The sequence below is a fragment of the Typopeltis vanoorti genome, chromosome 1 (assembly GCF_054136105.1).
Source record: "Typopeltis vanoorti isolate ZY-2024b chromosome 1, IOZ_Tvanoo_1.0, whole genome shotgun sequence".
In the NCBI taxonomy this organism is placed as follows: domain Eukaryota; kingdom Metazoa; phylum Arthropoda; class Arachnida; order Uropygi; family Thelyphonidae; genus Typopeltis; species Typopeltis vanoorti.
The window spans coordinates 64,634,345-64,657,022 of NC_143549.1; the positions used below are offsets into that span (position 1 = coordinate 64,634,345).

Sequence of the window (22,678 nt, forward strand, 5' to 3'; positions counted from 1 at the left end):
ATGATGTGTTTTGAGAAGATGAAAAGGGTAAAAAGGGAGGGGGGGGGTTGCTACTGATGATAGAGAAAGAGTTATGTCCATACAAAGCACAAATGAAAGAGAGGAAATAGTGGTGCTGGTTTTGAGGCAATATGAGTATGGTGTGAGATAGAGGTGAATAGAATGAAATAGATGTTGTTGTTATTATTATTATTATTATTATTATTATTATTACCACCCCAAGACCTCATGGAGTCAGAGACTCATCTGGGAGGTCCTTTTATCACACACACATACACATCTCATCATGCCGTGTCTTTTAAACACACTCAAACTCCTTGCAGACATCACACTCTCAGGCAAGGCATTCCAATCATTCACAACTCTGCATGAAAAAAACCTGCCTCTCACTCCCCTACTCACACCCTCTTTATACAGTTTCCAGAGATGACCTCTGGTTCTCCCCTGATCTCCCACTATTCTCTGTAGAACTTCTCAACCATTGATCCTATAACAACCCCTTACCAACTTGTAGGTCTCTATCATATCACCCCTCTTCCTCCTATCCACCAGACTCTGCAAAATTACATCTTCTTAATCTTTCCTCATACTCGACATTCCAGAGGTCAGAAACTACCTTAGTCAGTTGCCTTTGGACCCTTTCCAACATCTCTTCATCCTTCTGAAAACCCGGTGACCAAATTTGGGCACAATAGTCCATGTGTGGCCTAACCAAAGCCTTATACAACGGAACAAGAATCTCCCTACTTCTACATGCCAGTGTCCTCCGCATCATTCCCAGAAGCCTTTGTGTTGTCTTCACAATTTTGGCGATGTGTCTCCTAAATTTTAGATCCTTATCCACTATCATCCCCCAGATCTCTTACTATAAACCTAGTAATGTGTATGGTAGTGGCCATGAAATGTATAATCAAATTAGCCAAGCAAATAAGAAAAGGGTGATCATTATGGGTGATTTTAATTATGGCAATATAGACTGATATGATGAGATAGCAACTGGAAGTAAATAAAATGAGTTTCTCCAGTTTTTGAGGTGAAGTTACCTCAGGCAGAATGTAACAGAGGACGCACGAGGCTTAAGAGTTGTGAATTTGATCATCTCATCAGAGGATGTTATTATAAATGATGTGTCAAATCACCCTCTGATTGATGAGAGTGACCATGAAGTGGTTACGTGGGTGATTTTCAGCAGTGTTAGGACCTCTGTGAGGAAAGGTTATATGTAGAACTACAAGGCTTATGATTATGACAAGCTCAAGAGACAGCATGGAATGAAATGTGGAGTTAGGTGGAAAGGAGATCAGTGATGCTTCAGTGATATTCATGAACTATCTACCAGAATCAAGGTCTAAATGTATTTCAAGGGTCACAAGGATAAATAATGTAGGTGTTAAATGGATGAACGAAGAGATTAAATATGCGATACAGAGGAAAAGGGGCTGATGTGCCAGAGTGTCACGTGACTAAACAAGCTTGTTTAGTCACGTGACACTCTGGCACATCAGCCCGTATACGCCATCTGTCAACCTCTTTTGTTAATAGACAGCAATATTTCTTTATTCCACAGAAAATAATATTGTGATGAGTGGTTTGGCGACAGTAAATTTAGTCTTATTACTTATTGAACAGCCCTCGTACTTGCATTGTAAGTCTATGAAGCACTGTTTTAACAGAGCTCTAAGTGCTACTTTTTACCTACCTTTTCTCAACAGCCATGAACTTGCCTCAAACGTGTGTAGCCTAGTTCAGTGATTGGGTATGAACTTCTGGACAAACATTTTATTCAAATCATTATAAAAGGGCATATTAACATATGAGATTGAACAAGTGGTAAGTTATAATAATTTTCTTTTCCTGTTTTCTCTTGCTACTTGAAATGCAATATTGATTGTAATCTGTGTATGTTAATAGCATTGTTAAAACCTTCTCTCTCTCTCTCTCTCTCTCTCTCTCTTTTTATCCATTTGCAATCTATATTTACAACTGATGTATTTTGTTTACACCTGTTGTAAATCTTGGAAGCTCAGCATGTGGAATGAGATTTTTTATCTTTAAATTGCTTTCTTTCTTTATTAATTATGATTTTTAGAAAAGAAAAGTTCCATGTTTTTTCGGTTTTTTTTCATTGTGTGGATAGTAACGGACAAACAAGAATGCATTACAAGGGAAGGTGATGATTGCATTTGATGTTCAACAATTTAAAGGTAAACCACATGGTGACTATTAGAGTAGGACGTATGCATAAGTCTTGTGGCTCATGGAGATTAATAATCATTAACATTTTAGTACTACATGCACAGTGATTTCTGCTATTAGAAATCACCATCAGAGTACATATGTATATATATATATATATATATATGCCAGATAAAAACATTCTAAGGGATTAATTTCACAGTTTATTTCATTTCATTCCAGCAATCCTGCTAATATCTTATGTTTTTGGCAGGAATAATAATAAGTATGAACTTTTATTTTTAAATTTAGGTGCAACAGATGTCATGTGTGCTCTGAGTGGTGAAAATACTTATTTACCAATTTATTATGGTGAAATGCAGCCACCTAATATTGGATTTTCTGTAGAGTGTTGGAATGAAGATGGTGAGTTAAAAAAATTTTGGATCACTCTTGTTATTAGGAGTATCAATATATTTTATTTATTGTTATTATTATTAGTAGTAGTAGTAGTATTCATGCCTCCATGGAGTCAAAAGACTTATTGTGGGCCATCCTAGAAAACACAGTTCTGTCATACCACTCCTTGAACTCATTGACTGTTCCTTCTCTCACCATTCTATCAGGCAATGCACTCCATGAATCAACCACCCTCCATGCAAAAAAAAAAAAACCACTCCTCACCCTCTTGCTTACAGCTTCCAGAAATGGTCCCTTGTCCTTGTTCCTTTCCCCTGTTCCACCAAACAAAAGAACTCCCAAGTGTCAGTCCTGTAACTACCTCTCAACAGTTTAAAAGTCTCAGTCATATTATTATTCAGGCCTCCATGGAGTCAAAAGACTCATCGTGGGAGGTCCTTCCTAAGAACATAAAGTCTGTCAAGACTCATTGAGGGGGAGTTCCCCCCTAAGAAACACAAAGTCTATCATACCACTCCTTAAACTCATTGACCGTTCTCGCTCCCACCACTCCATCAGGCAATGCATTCCGCGATTAAGCCACCCTCCACACAAAGAAACCACTCCTTACCCTCTTGCTCACAGTTTCCTTTCGTAACTTCCAGGGATGGCCTCTTGTCATCACTCCTTCCCACTGTTCAACCAAGCAAAAGAACTCCCCAGTGTCAACCCTGTAACCACCTCTCAACAGTTTAAAAGTCTCAATCATATCACCTCTCCTTCTATCTACAAAACTCTGCAGTCAACATTCCCTCAGCTGACCCTCATTGTACAGTCTGGAAACCATCTTTGTTATCCGTCTCTGTAATCCTGGGGACCAAATTTGAAAACAATAGTCTAAATGTGGTCTAATCATGGCTTTATACAATGGAATGACAACTCTTTTATTTCTGCAGGTCAACGTCCTTCTCAGTATTGCAACAATCTTCTGGGTTACCTTCACCACCTTTGCAATATGTTCCCTGAATTTCAGTTTTCTATCAATCATCACCCCCCCCCCAGATCTCTTGTCTCCCCTACTTCCTCCAGTACAGCTACTCCAACAGAGTATGCAGCCTCCCATCGATGTATCCTAAACTTCAAGACTTTACATTTTGCTGCATTAAACTGATACATTTGCTCACCTGTCCAATTTATTCATCTCTTGCAGGGCTGCCACATCTGCACTACTACTAATAACCCTTCCTAGCTTCACATCATCTACAAACAACTGAATATCCCCCCTGCAATCCACTGGCAATGTCATTGATATAAAGATTAAACAATACAGGTCCCAGTACTGAGCAATGTAAGATCCCATTTCTAAACTTTTGCCTCCTTGATATAGCCCCACCACACACACACACACACACACACACACACACACACAACTCTCCGATACCTATCAGATAGCCAATCCAAAATCCACTTGACTAACTGGACATCTAAACCCATGTCTAATGCCTCATCAACTGCTCTCTCTCTTGTCACATTATTATAAAAGGCAATCGTATTACTCATATTACTAAAGAAAGAGTGCCCTTTAACAAGACCATGTTGATTCTCACAGACAGCATTACCCTCATCTGCCCAAAACTGTATATGGTCCCTCACTAATTTTTCGAAGATCTTACCAACTATTGATGAAACACAAACTGACTTATAATTAGACACTTCCAGTCTGCTACTACCTTTATGTAATGGCACTATCTTACCTTCCTTCCATTCCTTGGATACCTTTTCTGTAGCAAGACTTTCATTGAAAAGCCGGTCAATGGAGCTGTCTTAATAACTGCAGTATTAACTCTGTCTCCAATTGGTAAAAGTGACCATGTCCTGGGAGGTTCCTCAACATGTGGAAATTTCAGTCAAGAAAGGATATATGGGCAACTACAAAGCTGGTGATTAGGACAAACTTAGGATGCAACTTTAAGCAGTGACATAGCATGAGAAACTACATGGAATGAATGTCATTAGTGCATGGGAAGTGGTCAAGGTTGTTAAAGCGAGGCAGTATCAGAGTTCACACCTAGGGTCAGGAGGATAAACCGAGCATGGATTTAAATGGATGACTGACAATATAAAACTGAATCTGAAAAAAAGAAAGCATTATGGAAGGAATATAAACAACAAGGTGATTAGCAGTATAAAGCACAAGATGCTGAATAGTATGGTAAGGAAAGCTAAGTCAGATGTCGAGAGAAATTTGGCTAAGCAGGCCAAACTAAATCCAAAAGGTTTTTTTCCCTACATAGTAAGTAAGAGAAACAATAATTATAGAAAGATTACTTTACTCATGACGGGTCACTCTTTTCTTTTTTCTCAAGACAAGAGTTGCTCCAAGACAGAAGTAGCAAATTACTTACTAATGTATTCTCTGGAGTGGTGGTGGTTAAAATATTGGAAAAGTTGGTTAGAAGTAATATTCAGGAATGGATGGATAAGAATATGATACTCTATAGGGGCAGCATAGCTTTGTAAAAGATATGTTCTGCCTCAGTAATTTATTCACATTTCATAATAAGATGACAGCAGAACTGAATAAAGGAAATGGCTACACCATGATACTGCTGGATTTCCATGTGATATTCTGTCATTTGACAGATTACTGCATGGAAAACTTATTACATAAGTTCAAACAAATGGGAATGGATATGAGGCTGGTGTGTGTGGGGGGGGGAGGGGGGCTCATAGACAGATATCAGAGATTGTTGTATGGCAGAGTGGAATCTAGGCGAATTAGGGTGATGACTATTGGAGTGTCCCAGGGCTCTGTACTAGGACCACTAATTTTTAATTTGTATTTTAATGTCATGTTGGAGGCTTAATGGATTGTATAAAGTACTCAGAAAGGATTAAAAACAGAATTTAATTCTTCCTATATTTCATCTCAGTCAATGAGACATCTTCAGGGATTACAAAAAACTAATGTAACATAAAAACAAATAACAAACAATACTAGGCCCAACCACGTGGGAGACACTAAAATCCTATCTAGGTGGAGTGCCCTCTAAGGACAGTTGTAGGAGGCCTGGAATGTAAAGTGGGACCTCTGGTGATAAGCATTTCCCAAATCTTAGGAATCTTAATGCAACCATATTTGTTAAGATTTGGTTGATTCCTGAGAGCTGCTGCTGCTGATTCTAAGAAAAGTCTTTCTCTTTTGAATTTGCTGTGGTGGAGCATGGTGTTTTTTTTCCCTGAGATCCTGTGGGTTGTATCCAAGACATGGTTAGCCAGGTCTGACTGACCATAGTCTTGCTTGCAGATGTATGACTTATGTTCCTCCAGGCAGATAGTAGCTGATCTGCCTGTCTGTCCAAAGTATGCCAGTTTACAGGAACAAGGTACTTTATAGACTCCAGGAACTGAGAGAGGAGGGAGTTGATCTTTTGTAGAGCGGATGAGGGTAGCAAGTTTGCGGTGGGGCTTAAATGCTGTGTGTAGGTTGTATTTTTTTTAAACCTTGGCTATTTTTTCAGAAGTGCTATGAATGTAGGGTATGGTGACGGCATTTCTAAACTCTTTTTGAAGAGAAGACTGGGGAATGGGGGAGGAACTGATTATTTTTCTAATGCTGTGATCACTGTAGCCATTGGAGAGGAAAGTGTTGTGTATGTGGTCAAGTTCAGTTGTAAGGGCAGTTCCACTGGAACAAAGATTGTGGGCTCTCTTGGTAAGAGTTTTAATAATGCCATATTGTTGAGCAGGGTGGTGGTGGTGAGAGCATTTGTGGATGTATCTGCCTGTGTGCGTAGGTTTTCTATATACCGTGAAGGAAAGTGTACCGTTGGGGAGGTGTGTAACTAAGGTATCTAGGAAGGGTAAGCAATTGTTCTTTTCCTTTTCCATCGTGAACTGGATTCTTGGATGTAGGCTGTTGAGGTGACTGAGGAAGGCTTCTAATGTGTCTGGGCCATGAGGCCAAATAGAGAACACATCATCTACATATCTTAGCCAGATGGAGGGTTTGAGAGGGGCTGAGTCTATGGCTTGTTTTTCAAAATCTTCCATATAAAAATTGTCAAGAGGGGGTGAGAGGGGGGACCCATGGTGGTTCCTTCTATCCACTTATAGATTTTGTTTTTTTCAAGAAAAATAACCAGAATAGATGGCAAAGGAAAAGCGATCTAAGATATCAGAAGGAAAAACGTTTTTTAAGAGTGTTAAGGTATCAATTAAGGGAATATTGGTAAAACAATGAGGAGATGTCAAAGCTTACCAATATGTCTATTTAAGGTTAAATTTTCTATGAGGGTTTTGAAATGGGTAGAGTTTTTTATGTAGGATGTGGAAAGGCCAGTGGGGGGGGGGGGGGTAAGAGAGCTGGCCAGCTGTTTTGACAGTTTGTAGCAAGGTGAGTTAGTGGCATCTATTATAGGTCTTAGTGGGGAATTGGATTTGTGGATTTTTGGTAAACCGTATATTCGGGGGAGGACGGGAACAGAAAGGGTTGAGTTTTTTTGTGATTTCCAGGGGCCAGGAAGATACTTTTTTAAGTAAGTTTTTTAACTTGTGTTTTTGTGGGGTCGTGTTCTAGCGGGATGTAGGTAGAATGATCTCGGAGGATAATCTCCATTTTTCGATTGTATTCTGTGGCATTAAGAACGACTGTGGCATTATCCTTATCTGTTCTGGTGATAACGATACTTTTTTCTTTTCGTAATTTCATGAGAGCAGTGCGTTGGGAGGACAATAAATTACTTTTAGGAGGTAAAGACTGGGCGAGGATGTTAGCGACGTTAAGTCTGATGTTGTTTGCTATCTTCGGCGCTAATGTTGAACATTCGATGTTGAACATCACATTAAGCACCGGCACATCTTTCGGAGTGACTGAGAAATTGTGGTCAAGGCTTAGGGCACTGACAGCATCATCGCTGAGCCTTTTGGAAGATAAGTTCACTACTGTCTGGAGCGGTTGAATTTGTGGTTGCGGCTTGGCTTTACAAAGGTTGTTAAATTTCTTGATATGTTTATTTTTTGAAATTCTTTTTGTGCAGAAGCTTCCAAGATGCTAGAGAGAATAGACCAATGTTCAGGGTTAAGTACAGCAGAGAGCTCAGATTGTAAGGAGCCAATGGCGGCATTCATCATGGAGAGGGTGGCACGAGTAGTGGCGATTTGTTCCCGCAGTAGTGCCAGGCTACTTGTTTTTAATCCTTTCTGAGTGCTGCATACAATCCATTAAGCCTCCAACATGATGTTCTCACAGCACTTAAGCATCTACAAACGGATTGTATATTAATGATATAGCAGACGATTTGAAGGAGGACATTCAGTTGTTTGCAGATGTTTGCTAGGAAGGGCAATATTTGATAAAGATGATGTAGACATCTTACAAGAATATTTGGGAAATAAAGGGAATCTGCAATTTTTGTATACTAATGTAAATTCGAAATAAGAGGGAAGAATTTTTGGCATTAGTCAGTGCAATCTCACCAAAAGTTATAGACATTAGTGAAACTTGGCTGTCAGCAGAAGATGTGGTTACTGGAATTGAATGTGATGGGTACAGTATTTTCAGGGAGGATAGAGGAATATAGAACTGGAGGAGGAGGAGTACTGTTGATGATAGCTGATGAGTTGCAGCCAAAGAAAGTAGGATATCAAGATGATAGACATGTGAATGATAGTTCATTTGAGGCAGTGATGTGATATAGTGATCAATGCAATCAAATATACATTTGTTTGCTGCTATAGGCCAGGGAGTATAGGGGGTGACATTGAATTCATGCATCAACAAATTAGTGCAATGAGTGCAGGATTAGTGATTATTATGGGGAATTTTAATTATGATGATATCAGTTGGAAGGAGGAAATATTACATATCAAAAAGGAAATGGAATTCGTACATCTTCTATGAGATAATTACTTGAAACAGCACATAACTGACGGGACACGTGGTGTGAGAGTGTTGGACCTGGTCATTGGTTCAGAGGATATATGCATAAGTAAGGTGTCCTCGTTACTCCAATTGGTGAGAGTGATCATGTGGTATTGACTTGGGAGGTTGCAAAATTTGTGGATTTCTCTCTTAAGAAGGGGTATATATGGAACTACAGGTTAGGCAATTATAACAAGCTTCAGAATGAGCTTGCAGCCGTCCCATGGCAGAACATATTGCAGAGGAAAGTTGTTAGCAGTGCATGGAATAAAATCAGCGAGTATCTGAGGAAGGCAATATCAGAATGTGTCCCCATGGTCAGGAAGACAAACAAGGTAGGCGTTAGATGGATGAGTAGTAGTAGTAGTATCAAGCTTGATCTGCAAAAAAAGAAAATGTTATGGAGAATTTACACGGAGAAAGGCGATCAGTACACCCATGAGCAGTACAAGGCTCAAGCTAGGAAGGTTAGCAGCATAGTAAGAAAAGCTAAATCAGATTATGATAAGACCTTAACCAAGGAGATTAAGAGTAATCCAAAGAGTTCTTCTACTATGTGGCAAGTAAAAGGAAAAATGACTTTGGAAGGATAACTTTAGTGGGTGCTGATGGCATTGAGGTAACCAATTCAGATGTAAGTAGAGTTACTGAGTGATCACTTTTTCAAAAGTCTATCACCCAAGTGAAGATATCTCTGTACCTGTAGCAATAATGTGAGAATTGAAGTTAAGAAATCAGAGGTACTTAGTATATTGCAAAATTTAAATGCAAACACTGCTGTAGGTTTAGATGGAATATCAGCTTCAGGTGTTGCATGAATGTGCAAAGGAATTGTCAACACCTCTTACTTGGTTATTTAACTTAAGTTTGGACTCTAGTTATAGTTCCTAGGGAATGGAAGGAAGGCAAAGTAGTTCCTTTGCATAAAGGTGGCTCTAAAACTGTGGTAGTTAATTACAGAACAATCACCATCTCGACAGTGGTAGTAAAAGTATTGGAAAAGTGAGTTAAAGACAAATTCAAGAATGGGTGGATCAGGATATGTACTCTATAGGAACCAACATGGTTTTTTTAAAGGTCGATCCTGCCTTAGCAATTTATTAACTTTTTATAATAGAATGACATCTGAGTTGGACAAAGGAAATGGCTACACAGTGGTACTTCTGGATTTTGCTAAGGCTTTTGACAGGATACCCCATGTAATACTGTTGCACAAAATGGAGCAGATGGGGATGGATACTAAACTGCTGATATGGATAGGAGAATGGCTCAGGGCGAGATACCAAAAGGTGGTGTATGGAGGAGCAGAGTCCAGGATGAGGCAGGTGACCAGTGGTGTGCCTCAGGGCTCTGTGCTTGGGCCATTGTTTTTTAATTTGTGCATAAATGATATAGGAAATGGCTTAAAGGGAGATATTCAGTTGTTTGCTGATGATGCAAAGTTGGGTAGCGCAATAAAAAATCAAGTTTCAAGTCAAAAGTCAAAATCAAGTCATTCCCCTTCCTACATAAAAAATACACAACAATTCATAAACAAAATAAAAAACATTACACTCAATGACCAAGATCTATTGGTCAGCTTTGACATAACTTCCCTTTTCACCAATGTCCCAATCAATGATACCATCTTACTCTTACAGAACATATTTCCACATGACATCACGGCCCTCTTTGCCCACTTACTCCGCTCCGGATATTTCGTGTGGCAAAACACTTTTTACCTTCAAAAAGAGAGTACAGCCATGGGCTCACCACTTTCCCCCCAATAGCAAACTTTTATATGGAAGACTTTGAGCAACGTGCTCTAGAATCGGCATGCCTAAAGCCCAAAATTTGGCTCAGATATGTCGATGATATTTTTGCCATTTAGCCCCATGGCTGCGAAGCACTAGATACATTCCTTAGCCACCTGAACAAATAACACAAACACATCCAATTCACCATTGAAATAGAAAAAAACAACTCTCTTCTGTTCCTAGACACACGTCTTCCTTCAGACTGTCTCTCCTTCTCAGTTTACCGCAAACCTACACACACAGGCCAGTACATACACAAAACTTCTTATCACCACCCAACACAAAAACCAGGAGTCATAAACACCCTTAAACACAGAGCTCAAACTATTTGTTCAAACGAACAAGCTCTTAACCATGACTTATGAGACCATCGAACATACCTTTATATAAAATGGATACAGTATAAAAACCATTCTCAAGATCCTCCACAAAGATACCACTAATAACAAAAAAGATTTCAAGAATGCTATTGCTTTACCATATGTTAGAGGCATTTCAGAAAAAATAGACAGAACACTACACAAATACAACATCAAAACCACCTTTAAACCCCCGACAAAATCAAGACACCTACTCAGTTCTTCCAAGGATCCCCTGCCACACCTAGCCCACCTCGGGATTTACAAAATACATTGCACATGTGACATACCATACATAGGGGAAACAGAGTGAACCATCCCAATCAGGATGGATGAACACAAACGGCACATAAAATACCTCCATTTTGGAAAAACCGGCCTTTCTGACCATGCACTCCAAACATACCACAGAATTGATTGGAAAGGTACCAAGTTCCTACACCGCACCAAAACCTGGTTTGAGCGGAAATTCAAGGAAGCATGTGAAATGCTCAAACATGATCCGAATCTGAATAAAAATGATGGTCTAACCATTCCAAGACTGTGGACCCATCTCCAACCTTCATAGCAACCACAAAGAAAAATCTCAATACGAGAAGACTTGGTGAAGGATTTTTTTTTTTCCCTGAACATTCAATAGCAACCTGTACTGTACAAATCCAGAATAATATAACAATATAAACTGTATAATTCCAGAAGAATCCTAGTACGTGAGGACTTTAGCAGAGTTTATTGGAGTTTTTTTTTTTTTTTTTTTTTTTTAATCACTAGAGGGAAGGCTAAGAAAAAAGATTAGTTAACAACGTAGATGTAATTTACCTGCATAGAGTGCAACAGCATGTAGCTTGGTTCTTATAGACATGTATCCTTCTGATGATGACCTCAACACAGGGAACGAAACGTGAAGTTATTATTTTATTATTAATCAGTAAAATAATCTTTTCATCATGTGTGTTTTGTGTCCCTAAATTCATAAATATGAATGCTGATCACCCTGTAACCTTAAAAGAAAGAAAAAATCAAGTTGTTGTTGAGAGTTTGCAGGATGATTTAAATAAACTGGCAAAATGGGCAAAAGGTAATGATTGTCAGTTCAATGTGGAAAAGTATAAAGTTGTACATTTTGGGATTAAAAGATCACCAGCTGTGTACTACATTGATGGAATGGTACTCCAAGAGATTGATGTGGCTAGGGACTTAGGGGTGTTGGTGAATAGGGAGAAGAAGTTCACGGGACACATTGCTAAGGTGCCCAAGATTGCACATGGATTACGTGGTTATTGAGGAACACACTAACATCCAGATATAAAGAGGTTATTATTCTCCTTTATAAAGTGTTGATACCTCCATTTGGATTACTGTGCTCAGGTCTGGTCACCTGGATTCCTTGGAGATGAGAAGGTTGTGGAGAGGATTCAGAGGAGAGTGACTAAGTTGGTGAGTGAACGTAAAAAATGCTCCCTACATTGATAGATTGAGAGCTTGTGGATTGCAGAGGTTGGTTGATAAGCAGAGAAGAGGAGATATGATAGAAACATTAAAATTAATAAAAGGTTTTTATAAGATTGATGCAGGGGAAATGTTTCAGCTGTGTAATAGTGATGGAAGAAGAAGAGGTCATCATCCTTGAAAATTAAGGAAAAGTGTGGTTAACAAGGGTGTGAGAATGAAGTTTTTCACCTGGAGGGTGGTGAATGAGTGGAATGCATTGCCTGACTCAGTTGTGAGTTCTTCGTCTGTAAATGAATTCAAGAAGAGATATGATAGATATTGTTTTGATAGTTTGGTTCTCCCACAATGAGTCTACTGACTCCATGGAGATACCTGTAATAATAATAATAATATTTTAAATAAATTGGTAGTGTGGGAAAAGGACAATGGTTGTCAATTCAGTGTTATTATAAAATGTAAGGTAATGCACTTCGGAATGAAAAGATTACACTTTGTATCATATTGATGGTACTAGTTTACAGGAAATTTATGAAACTAGGAATCTGGAAGTGATGGCAGATAGAAGTTTGAAATTCAAAGGGAATACTGCAAGAGTTGGCAAAATAGCTCAGAGGATTACTTGGATACAGAAGTAAAAATACACACTGACAAGTAAAAATATGAAGATTATTATTCCTCTTTATAAAGCTTTGTTTTGGCCACATGTTGGCTACTGTGCATAGATTTGTTCACCTGCGTTTCTGAGGATAGAATGATGGTATGCGGGTTACAGAGTTTAGCTGACAGATGAATGAGAGGGACTATGATAGAAACTTATATAAGTTAATAAAGGGATGACACAGAAGAAATTTTTCAATACATGGGGAGTAGTGGAAAAACAAGTGATCACACATGGAAACTGTCTAAGAGTTTGATCAGTAACTGTGTGTAGTGTAGGTTTCTTTTTGGAGAGTGACGAATGAGTGGAATGGGTTGAAGTGAGTGAAAAGTGTATTACTAATTTGTGTATTACTAAGAATAAGGGTAAGTGAGCTGAGATCTTTTTGGTGAGAGAAAAGGCAAGACTGTCTTGGTGGCATCAAGCATAACAAAGATTATTCCCCCCCACCACCACCACTGAAGGATAGTACCTAGATAATCTTGTAGCCTGGAATGTCAGAGTACTGCATGGTCTTGAAATGAGTAGGATGAGTGAAGAGTACTATCATCTGCAAAGCTGTGAATAGGATTAGTGGTGATTGGGAATACATTTAATGCATGTATTTAATGTTTTATGGATATGGGGCCAAATTGCAAAAATATTTATCATTTCAGCAAGCCTAAAAGCCAAAGTCCTGCTCAGATATGTTGATGATATTTTTGCTATTTGGCCCCACAGCCACAAAACATTAAATACATTCCTAAGCCACCTGAACAAACAATATAAACATATCCAATCCACCATCGAGATTGAAAACAATAACTCTCTTCCTTTTCTAGATACACTTGTCACATGTCTTCTCTCAGGCTGCCTCTCCTTCACGGTCTACCATCAACCAACATACGCATACAGAAAAATTCATACCACCATCCACCACAAAAACTAGGGGTCATCTTCACCCTCAAACACAGAGACCTAACAATTTGCTCCAATGAGCAGGCACTGAATAAAGAATATGAAATTATTTGCCAAACATTCATAAAAAATGGCTACAGTTCAAAACTTCCTCCACAAAAATCCCATTAAAAGCAAAAAAAAAGATTACAAGAATTCCATAGCCATACTATACATCAGGGGCATATCAGATAAAAATAGATAGAACATTACATAAATATAATATTAAGGCAACCTTCAAACCTCCTGCAAAATTAAGAAATTTACTCAGCTCATCCAAAGATCTTCTTCCATACCTTGCCCGCCCAGAGGTTTATAAAACTCAGTGCACCTGCAACCTACCTAACATAGGGGAAGCGGGGCACACCATCCCAATAAGAAAAGATGACCATAAATGCCATATTCAGTTACTCCTACATCGCACCAAAACCTGGTTTAAGAGAAAGTTCAAAGAAGCCTGTGAAATGCTGAAATATCATCTAAAACTAAACAAGAATAATGGATTAAGAATTCCAAAAATCTGGAGGGCCCATCTAAAACTAAACCCCAAACAAAAGAAAACCTTAATATGAGAGGACATTAGAAATCGTTTAATGTAGTTCTGCTATTATATGTATGAAAAGTTTATTTTATTTTGTGAATTCATTTTTAATTTTGTATGTATTTTGTTTAGTAATATTTGTTTTATTTAAAGTTTTTTTTTTTTTTCACCAGGGGTCAGCCTAGGTTAAATAATTAACAAAGCATTTAGATTCATCCTACTTTTGTGTAGCGTCACATAGCTTGTGTCCTGCACATATGTATATTTTCCTGATGATGACCTCAATACAGAGGTTGAATCATTTCATTAAAGTGTAACCTTAATAGAAAATTAAGAACTCTTATCTGAACAAAATATCAAAACTGTTACTGGATATGGAAGGAGAAACTAACACTTCATGAAGTGTTAGTTTATACCAAAATCACAAAAATCTATAACAGGCAATTCTGAACATCTTTAATCATCTGACTAAATTCCTTTTAATATTATATCTGTATTCAGTATATTAACTTACACTTCATGAAGTGTTAGTTTATACCAAAATCACAAAAATCTATAACAGGCAATTCTGAACATCTTTAATCATCTGACTAAATTCCTTTTAATATTATATCTGTATTCAGTATATTAACTTCATGCTGAATAAATAGCCTTAAATAAGGAAAAGAATTCCCATGTCACTACTGAAGTAAAAGCACTTATATCAAACAATATTTTACAAGGAATACCAGCAACAAAGCCTTTTACCATACTTACAGGTTCTGTTTCTGCAGATACTAAGGTAGTTAAAATGTTTGAAGTCAGAACAATTTCAGACTGATTAAGACAAAAAAACATTTAGAGAACAAGGCTTTGACTTAACCTGTTTTTGTATTATATTTAAAGAGAGAGAAATGAGAAGGATTATGAAGAAGTGATTTTTGATTTTGTTTGGGCACCATAGACAGATTTGCAAGACAAATTCTTGAAGTGTGTCTCAAACCATTGCATCTGTAACATCTGATCTGTTGTTTTCCAGGAAATCTTTTACTTCCTCTATCTTGTTATAGTCCTGACTTCTCTGAGCTATTTAACACTCATGAGCAATCAGCTTTTAATTCAGTAACCATCTTCAAAATCTTTTCCTGTGTTCCAGCAAAATATTTTAACTTTAACTCTATCTCTTTGATTATTTTAGTGCTTAGACTGTCTACTTCCCTTTTGACTGAATCTAAATTAATTGAATCTGTACTACGTTGGTGTCTAAAGCTAAGGATGAACATTATTTCTCAAGATTACAACCACAAATTCGGATGAATCAGCTTGTGGCAATTTGTATAACTGACGATTTCAAGTAGAAGGTGGGTACACATTCAGATTTTCTAATCGTGTGCAAAAGCGTCATGGTAGTACTGAACAGGATAAAAGACAAAAGGCTGCACTGAGCGAATTATGTTTGAAGAAGATTCTTTTCATGAATGAATAAAGTTGCAAACTTGGATGTCTTGTAATGTCTCAAAAACATCATCTAGATAATTTCACACAGGGAAAAATTATTGGAAAGCTTGAGGAATCTCTCATAGTGTTATATCCAGGCTCTGGGAAGCATTTCAAACCAATTGAATGTGTTCCAGACATTTGCTAAGAGGTCACCCTCACTCTACCACAGAGCATGAAGACAGATTTTTGGTTATAACAACAATATGTAATCAACATACAACGGCAGTTCAGCTTGCAAATTGGCTCCATTCAAGCAGGTACGTAGATATCTTGATAGATAGTTTGTAAATATCTGTGATAAGTAGGCCTATATGCCCAAAGGCCTCTAGTCTGCATCTATTTATCCACAGCTCATTGTAAAGTACATTTTCAGTTGTGTTGTGTCCATAAAAATTGGACAAGACACCAATGGACTAATGTATTATACGGCACCACTCCATAGAACCGTGCCTGGCAATGTGCCAAGAATAGTAGATTTATGCTGAAGGGGAGAAAGAAATAAAGGATGTATGAATTGGTCACCAACTCACAAAATCACATGCTTCATACATAAATTTTCCAACTGTTGTACAAGCAAAATAGTTACCACTTTAAGAACTATAATTTTCATAAAAGAAAAGCTAATTTTCTGATGTATAATAATAAACACTCATCCCACAAAATGCATTGATTACCCTAATACTGAAATGGATTCTCCTTCTTCTGACATGGGCAGAAGTGTTGAAGGGTCTCTCCTCTGTGGGCATACAGTACTCTTTGCGGATGAAAGTCAGTCTAGATGACACTTGCTCTGGAGTGAAAGTGGTGCTGCTTAAGAATATTCTTGAAAAAAATAGATATGGTGGTGCTGAGGTCATGGTGTGGGAAGGCATTATGCTTAATGAATGCACCAAGCTACAAGCACTGGAAAAAGGGACTATGACTAGTGAACGATATTTGCAATGTTCTTCAATGTCATGCTCGATCATTACTGAAAGGCTTCCACATCAGCATTTTGACTCTTCCAAGCTTCCCCATCATCTGCCAACAACTGAACATCACCCTGCAATCCAGTAACAATATCATTGACATCAAAGTTAAAAAACAAACATCCCAGTAGCAAACTCTGTTTAACCCCACTTGTGACCTTCCTTTTCCTTGATACAGTTCTCCCATATACAACTCTCTAATGTCTATCAGATGGCCAATTTCCAATCCAATTCACTAACTTAATATTTAACCCCATAGGTTGCAACTTAATTATCGACATATCATGTAGCACCCTATCAATTTATTATTATTATTATTATTATTATTCAGGCCTCCATGGAGTCAAAAGACTCATCATGGGAGGTCCATCCTAAGAACATAAAGTCTGTCAAGACTCATCGAGGGGTGGTCCCCCCCTAACACAAAGTCTATCATACCACTCCTTAAACTCATTGACCGTTCTCGCTCTCACCACTCCATCAGGCAATGTGCATTCCATGGTTCAACCACCCTCTATGTAAAGAAACCACTCCTCACCCTCTTGCTCACAGTTTCCTTTCGTAACTTCCAGGGATGGCCTCTTGTCATCACTCCTTCCTGCTGTTCAACCAAGCGAAAGAACTCCCCAGTGTCAACCCTGTAACCACCTCTCAACAGTTTAAAAGTCTCAATCATATCACCTCTCCTTCTTCTATCCACCAAACTCTGCAGTCCACATTCCCTCAGCCGATTCTCATAACTATCATTGTACAGTCCTGAAACCATCTTTGTTATCCGCCTTTGTACCCTTTCCACAGTTAATTTATCCCCTTCAAATCCTGGGGACCAAATTTGAGAACAATAATCCAAGTGTGGTCTGATCAGAGACTTATACAACGGAATGATAACCCTCTTATCTCTGCAGGTCAGTGTCCTTCTCATAATTGCAGCAATCCTCTGTGTTACCTTCACCACCTTTGCAATATGTCCCCTAAACTTCAGGTTTCTATCAATCATCAACCCCAGATCTCTTGTCTCCCCAACTTCCTCCAGTATAACTCCTCCCATAGAGCATGCAGTGTCACATCGATGTTTCCCAAACTTCAAGACCTTACATTTTGCTGCATTAAACTGACATTTCCCCCATTCATTTGCCCATCTATCTAGCTTATTCAAATCCTCTTGCAGGGCTACCACATCTGCACTATTACTAATAATCCTTCCCAGCTTCGCATCATCCGCAAACAACTGAATATCCCCTTGCAATCCACTGGCTATGTCATTGATATAAAGGTTAAACAATATAGGTCCTAGTACTGAGCCCTATGGGACCCCACTTGTAACCCTATGTCTCCTTGAAACTGCTCCACCATACACAACTCTCTGATACCTATCAGACAGCCAATCCTGAATCCAGTTGACAAATCTGACATCCAGACCCATGTGCTGCAACTTAAATATCAGCTTATTATGTGGCACCCTGTCAAATGCCTTTGCTAAGTCTAAGAAAATTGCAGTATATGCCTTTCCCTCATCCAATGTTCTTGTAACTTTATTATAAAAGGCTAGCATATTGCTAAAACAAGAGCGCCCTTTCACAAATCCATGTTGACTCGCACAGATAACATTACCCTCATCTGCCCAATGCTGTATACAGTCCCTCACCACTTTCTCCAAGATCTTAACAACTACTGATGACACACAGACTGGTCTATAATTAGACACTTTTAGTCTGTTACCACCCTTATGCAATGGCACTATCTTACCTTCCTTCCATTCCCTGGGCACCTTTGCCGAAGCCAGACTTTCATTGAAAAGCCAGGTTAAAGGCACTGTCAGTTCCCCAGCACATTCTCTCAAAACTCATGGTGAAATACCATCCAGTCCCAAAGCTTTATTAACGTCCAGAATTCTCAGTATCTGAAACATACTCTCCTTTTTTTATTCCACAATATCATTCTTCCACAGTCATTTCTCCTCCTATTGGCCACATAGCTAAAAAATTCCCTAGGATTTTCTTTGGAACTTAGGGCCAATCCCCTCTCATATTCAAGTTTCGCTTTCCTTACCACACTAATCACTCTTCTGGCCTGTGTCTTATGTTCTTCACGCATCTTCTCTTCACCTGTCTCCTTATATCTCTTCATAGCCTCTTTTTCACAAGCAATTCCTGTTTAATATTGTTTGTCATCCACTTTACTCCAAATTGTGTCCTCTTCTTCACTCGTGGTATACAACTTACCATTGCTGCTAACAAATATTCTTTCACAATTTCCCACACACTAACGATATCCCAGCCTTCCAATTCCTCCCTCCATGAAACTTCCCGAAGTTCACGTCTAAGACTATTATAATCACCTGCTTTATAATTCCACATAAGTTCCCGTCTCTTTGATACTCCTGCATGTCTATTCATTTTCCAAGTCAAAACCATATGGTCACTCTCTCCAACTGGTGGGAGAGATGTCATCTCAGTTATTATCAACTCTTCTGATGCTATAACCAAATCCAAAACTCTTGAACCTCTTGTTCCCTCTGTTACATGTTGCCTAAGACATTTGTCCCTCAAGAATTCTAGAAATTCCATCCCACTATTGCTACATGCATCTTCCTCCCTCCAATTTATATTAATGTAGTTAAAATCTCCCATAACAATCATTCTTCTTGCACTTGCCAAACTTAGCTGTCTAAACATCTCCTGGTCCCCATCCTCCGTGCTCCTGGGTCTGTAGCAACACCCCACCAAATATCCTGTCTTGCCTACCTCTACCTCACACCATATGCTCTCAAAATCATTTGTCTCACTTTCTTCCAAAAACTCCACTCTTAGAGGACATAGGTCATCACTTATCATAAGCAGTACCCCACCACCACGCTTTCCCCTCCTATCCTGACGAAAAATGCTATACCCAGCGACTTCTATTCCTGTTATTATATCCCCTTCTGTCAACCATGTCTCAGTGATCCCAATAATTTTTGGCCAGGCTGATGCTATCTGCGCCACCAATTCCTTTCCCTTATTCCGGATACTCCTGGCATTAGTATAAAGCATATAAATGCCATTTTTTCTATACCCAGCTTTATCCCTTCTAGTCTCCACTGGGCTCAACGTTACCTGACATCGTCTCCCTTCTCCCAAGTATCTATTCCCACAAGAGGCTACCCCTGCTATCATCCTCCCTGGGAAACACTGACTCATTCAGAACAGCAATCTCTCCAGATGCCTACGTCCTTCCTCATTCAAATGTAAACAGTCTCTTGCATACAATTCCTCTCTTTCCTCAAATGCACTCCAAGCATCCACATATACCAGTCCTCTCTTGTCACACATTCTCGCTATTATGCCATTCAATATCACCGTTCTTCTGCTCAGCTCATCATTATCATACCTAGGCAACACGCACACTATTTTTCCTCTCTCTGTCTTCTTCCATACAGTCTCAAGCAAAAATCTCATATCTCTCGCTGCCCGACTTACATTACCACTCGAGTCATTCGTTCCTACCATCACAATCATCTCATCCACCCTTTCACCTCTCTTAATTGCATAGCCACCCTTTCTATTGTTCCTCCTGGCAAACACTTCTCACGCATCCTATCTTGAACACCATGGATCATTGAGTCGCATACATTATTCCTCTTACCATTCCCTCTCTCCTATTGTTTCCATTCTCTCCTTTTCTTGCATTCCCATAGGTCTCTCTCTCATTCTTTCCCCTCTACTGCTATTCTCTCTTCTAGCATTCCCATACCTCTCTCTCATTCCATCTCTCCTACCGTTTCCATTCTCTCCTCTTCTAGCACTTCCAGATCTCTCTCTCATTCCGTCTCTCCTACTGTTTCCATCCTCTCATCTGCTAGCATTCCCAAACCTCTCTCTCATTCCTTCTCTTCTACTGTTTCCATTCTCTTCTCTTCTAACACTCCCATAACTCTCACTCATACTCCCTAAATTCTCTCTCTCTCTCTCCTACTCTGATTCTCCTTGGATTTATCTCTTCCATTCTCCTAATCTTATCTTTCATACTTCTGCTCTCATTCACAAGACATTCCACCTCCTCTTTCAACTCATCTATCTCCCTCTGCAGGTCAGTCACTCTTAATCTAAATTCACTCTCCCAAACAAAACCGTCTCTAAACTTTCACAGTCACTCACACCTTCAGCGCTATCAACTATTATTTTCTCATTCATATATATCTTTTTTTCGTTCTCTCCTATCACACTACTTTTCTTACATTCATTCCCCGTTCCTGGAGCAACAAAGTCAGATATCGATATTTCTAATGCACTTATTTCCTCCAACTGCCTGCATTTTGCGCATATACGCTCTCCACTCTCTTTCCCAAGCCACATATCTAATTCCCAAGATGCATACGTGCTGCAAGTACTGCATGCCCCAAAGTCCCTTATGATATTGTTAATAATTGACTTCTTAAATGGCAGAGGACTTGGCGATACGTCACTTGCGACTGCTGCTGAATCCGTCATCATTCCTTACTGCCGAGTAGCGTAATCTTTAATAATTATTCAATTAATAAATTCCGTTAAATAAATAAGAAAAAAAAATATAAACAATTACAAGCAAAAAAACATTTAAGTACTAAATATAATTAAATAAAATGAAATATAACTAAATACAGTAATGAAAACTTAGCTTCGTTTTGTCTTTCACCATTATGCATTCGATTCCGATGGTAACCAAAATATATTATAACGCGACAGCAACTAACTTCCAAAAAACAACCACTGAAGTACACTCGTATTCAGAGAAACAATTTATCACTCAAAAACATAGAAAAACGGGAAAAAACGGACTATTCACCGATTAAAAATCACTTTCTTCAGCACAGCTCAATGCCTTGCAAAAATCTAAAACAAATTATTGCAGTATATGTCTTTCTATCATCAACCACTCTTGTCACCTCATTATAAAATACAAGCAAATTAATGAAACAACCTTAACAAATCTGTACTGACTATTATAGTTAACATTACCCTCATTTGGCCAATTTTGTATACAGTCTCATTAATTTCTGCAAAATCTTAACCACTTTGGGAGAAATACAAACGGGTCTACAGTTTGACACCTCCATTCTACCACCACTCTTGTGCAATGACACCGTCTTATCCTCCTTCCATTCTTTGGGTACTCTCCCAATTACAGCTAAGTTAATGGAACCATCAAATCCTTACCACTTTCTCTTAAAAGAAGTGGTGAAGTCCCATTATCTTATTGACTTCTAGAGTAATGAGTATCTGAAACACATTCTTCTCTTGCACTTTCGACCTTCAACCCTGCTCCTTCCTCCAGAAGTAAAATCTGCTTTTCTGGGATGAATACCCCAATAAAGTGATCATTATGCTCTGCTGAACTTCCTTTTCCATCCAACAATGTTTTACATCCATCCTTCTTCTTCCTCCTACAATATAATGAAAGAATTCCTTAAGATTTTCGTTTTACTATAGTGTTAGCATCTTCTTATATTCCATTTTTTATCTCCTTAACTATACTAGACACTTTTCTGTTTTCTGGGTTGAATGGTGTATTCCTCACTTAACTGCTCCTATTTCTCCTCATCCATATTCTCTTTCTCATCTGCAGTTGCTGTTTGATTTCGTTAGTCATCCATCTTATATATTGACTTGTGCTATCTTTTTCACTTAAGGAATACAATTTGCATTGCTGTTGATAAATATTTCTTAACTAGCTCTCATATACTGCTGATATTTCTCCCTTCCGTATCTTCCATCACTGCTCCTAGCTGATTTCTGATATTATCATGGACACACACTCTCACAATCTGAACTCTTGATCCTCATTTTCCTACTGCATGTTGCCTGATACATTTTTTTCTCAAGAGTTTGATGAATTCTACTCCCTACTATTGTATGTTGTTTTTCTGCCCAATTTATGCTGCTATAGTTAAAAATCTCCCATAAAGATAACTTTCTTGCATATGCAAAACTTATCTGCCTAAACATTTCCTTCTCATCAACTCATACCATAAACT

General features: G+C 38.5%; 1 protein-coding gene across 2 annotated transcripts in view; it reads left to right on the forward strand.

Annotated features, from left to right (window-relative positions):
• Positions 1 to 22,678, forward strand: part of LOC150110047 (acetoacetyl-CoA synthetase-like) — a 515,069-nt gene that overhangs the window by 325,937 nt on the left and 166,454 nt on the right. For both annotated transcript variants that reach the window (XR_016548138.1, XM_090390896.1), the window contains exon 13: positions 2,488 to 2,601. Coding sequence is in view for 1 of the 2 variants with exons in the window: in XM_090390896.1 (XP_090247022.1) it covers positions 2,488 to 2,601 (114 nt within the window). In the remaining variant the exon portion in view is untranslated. The remainder of the gene's footprint in view (positions 1 to 2,487; positions 2,602 to 22,678) is intronic.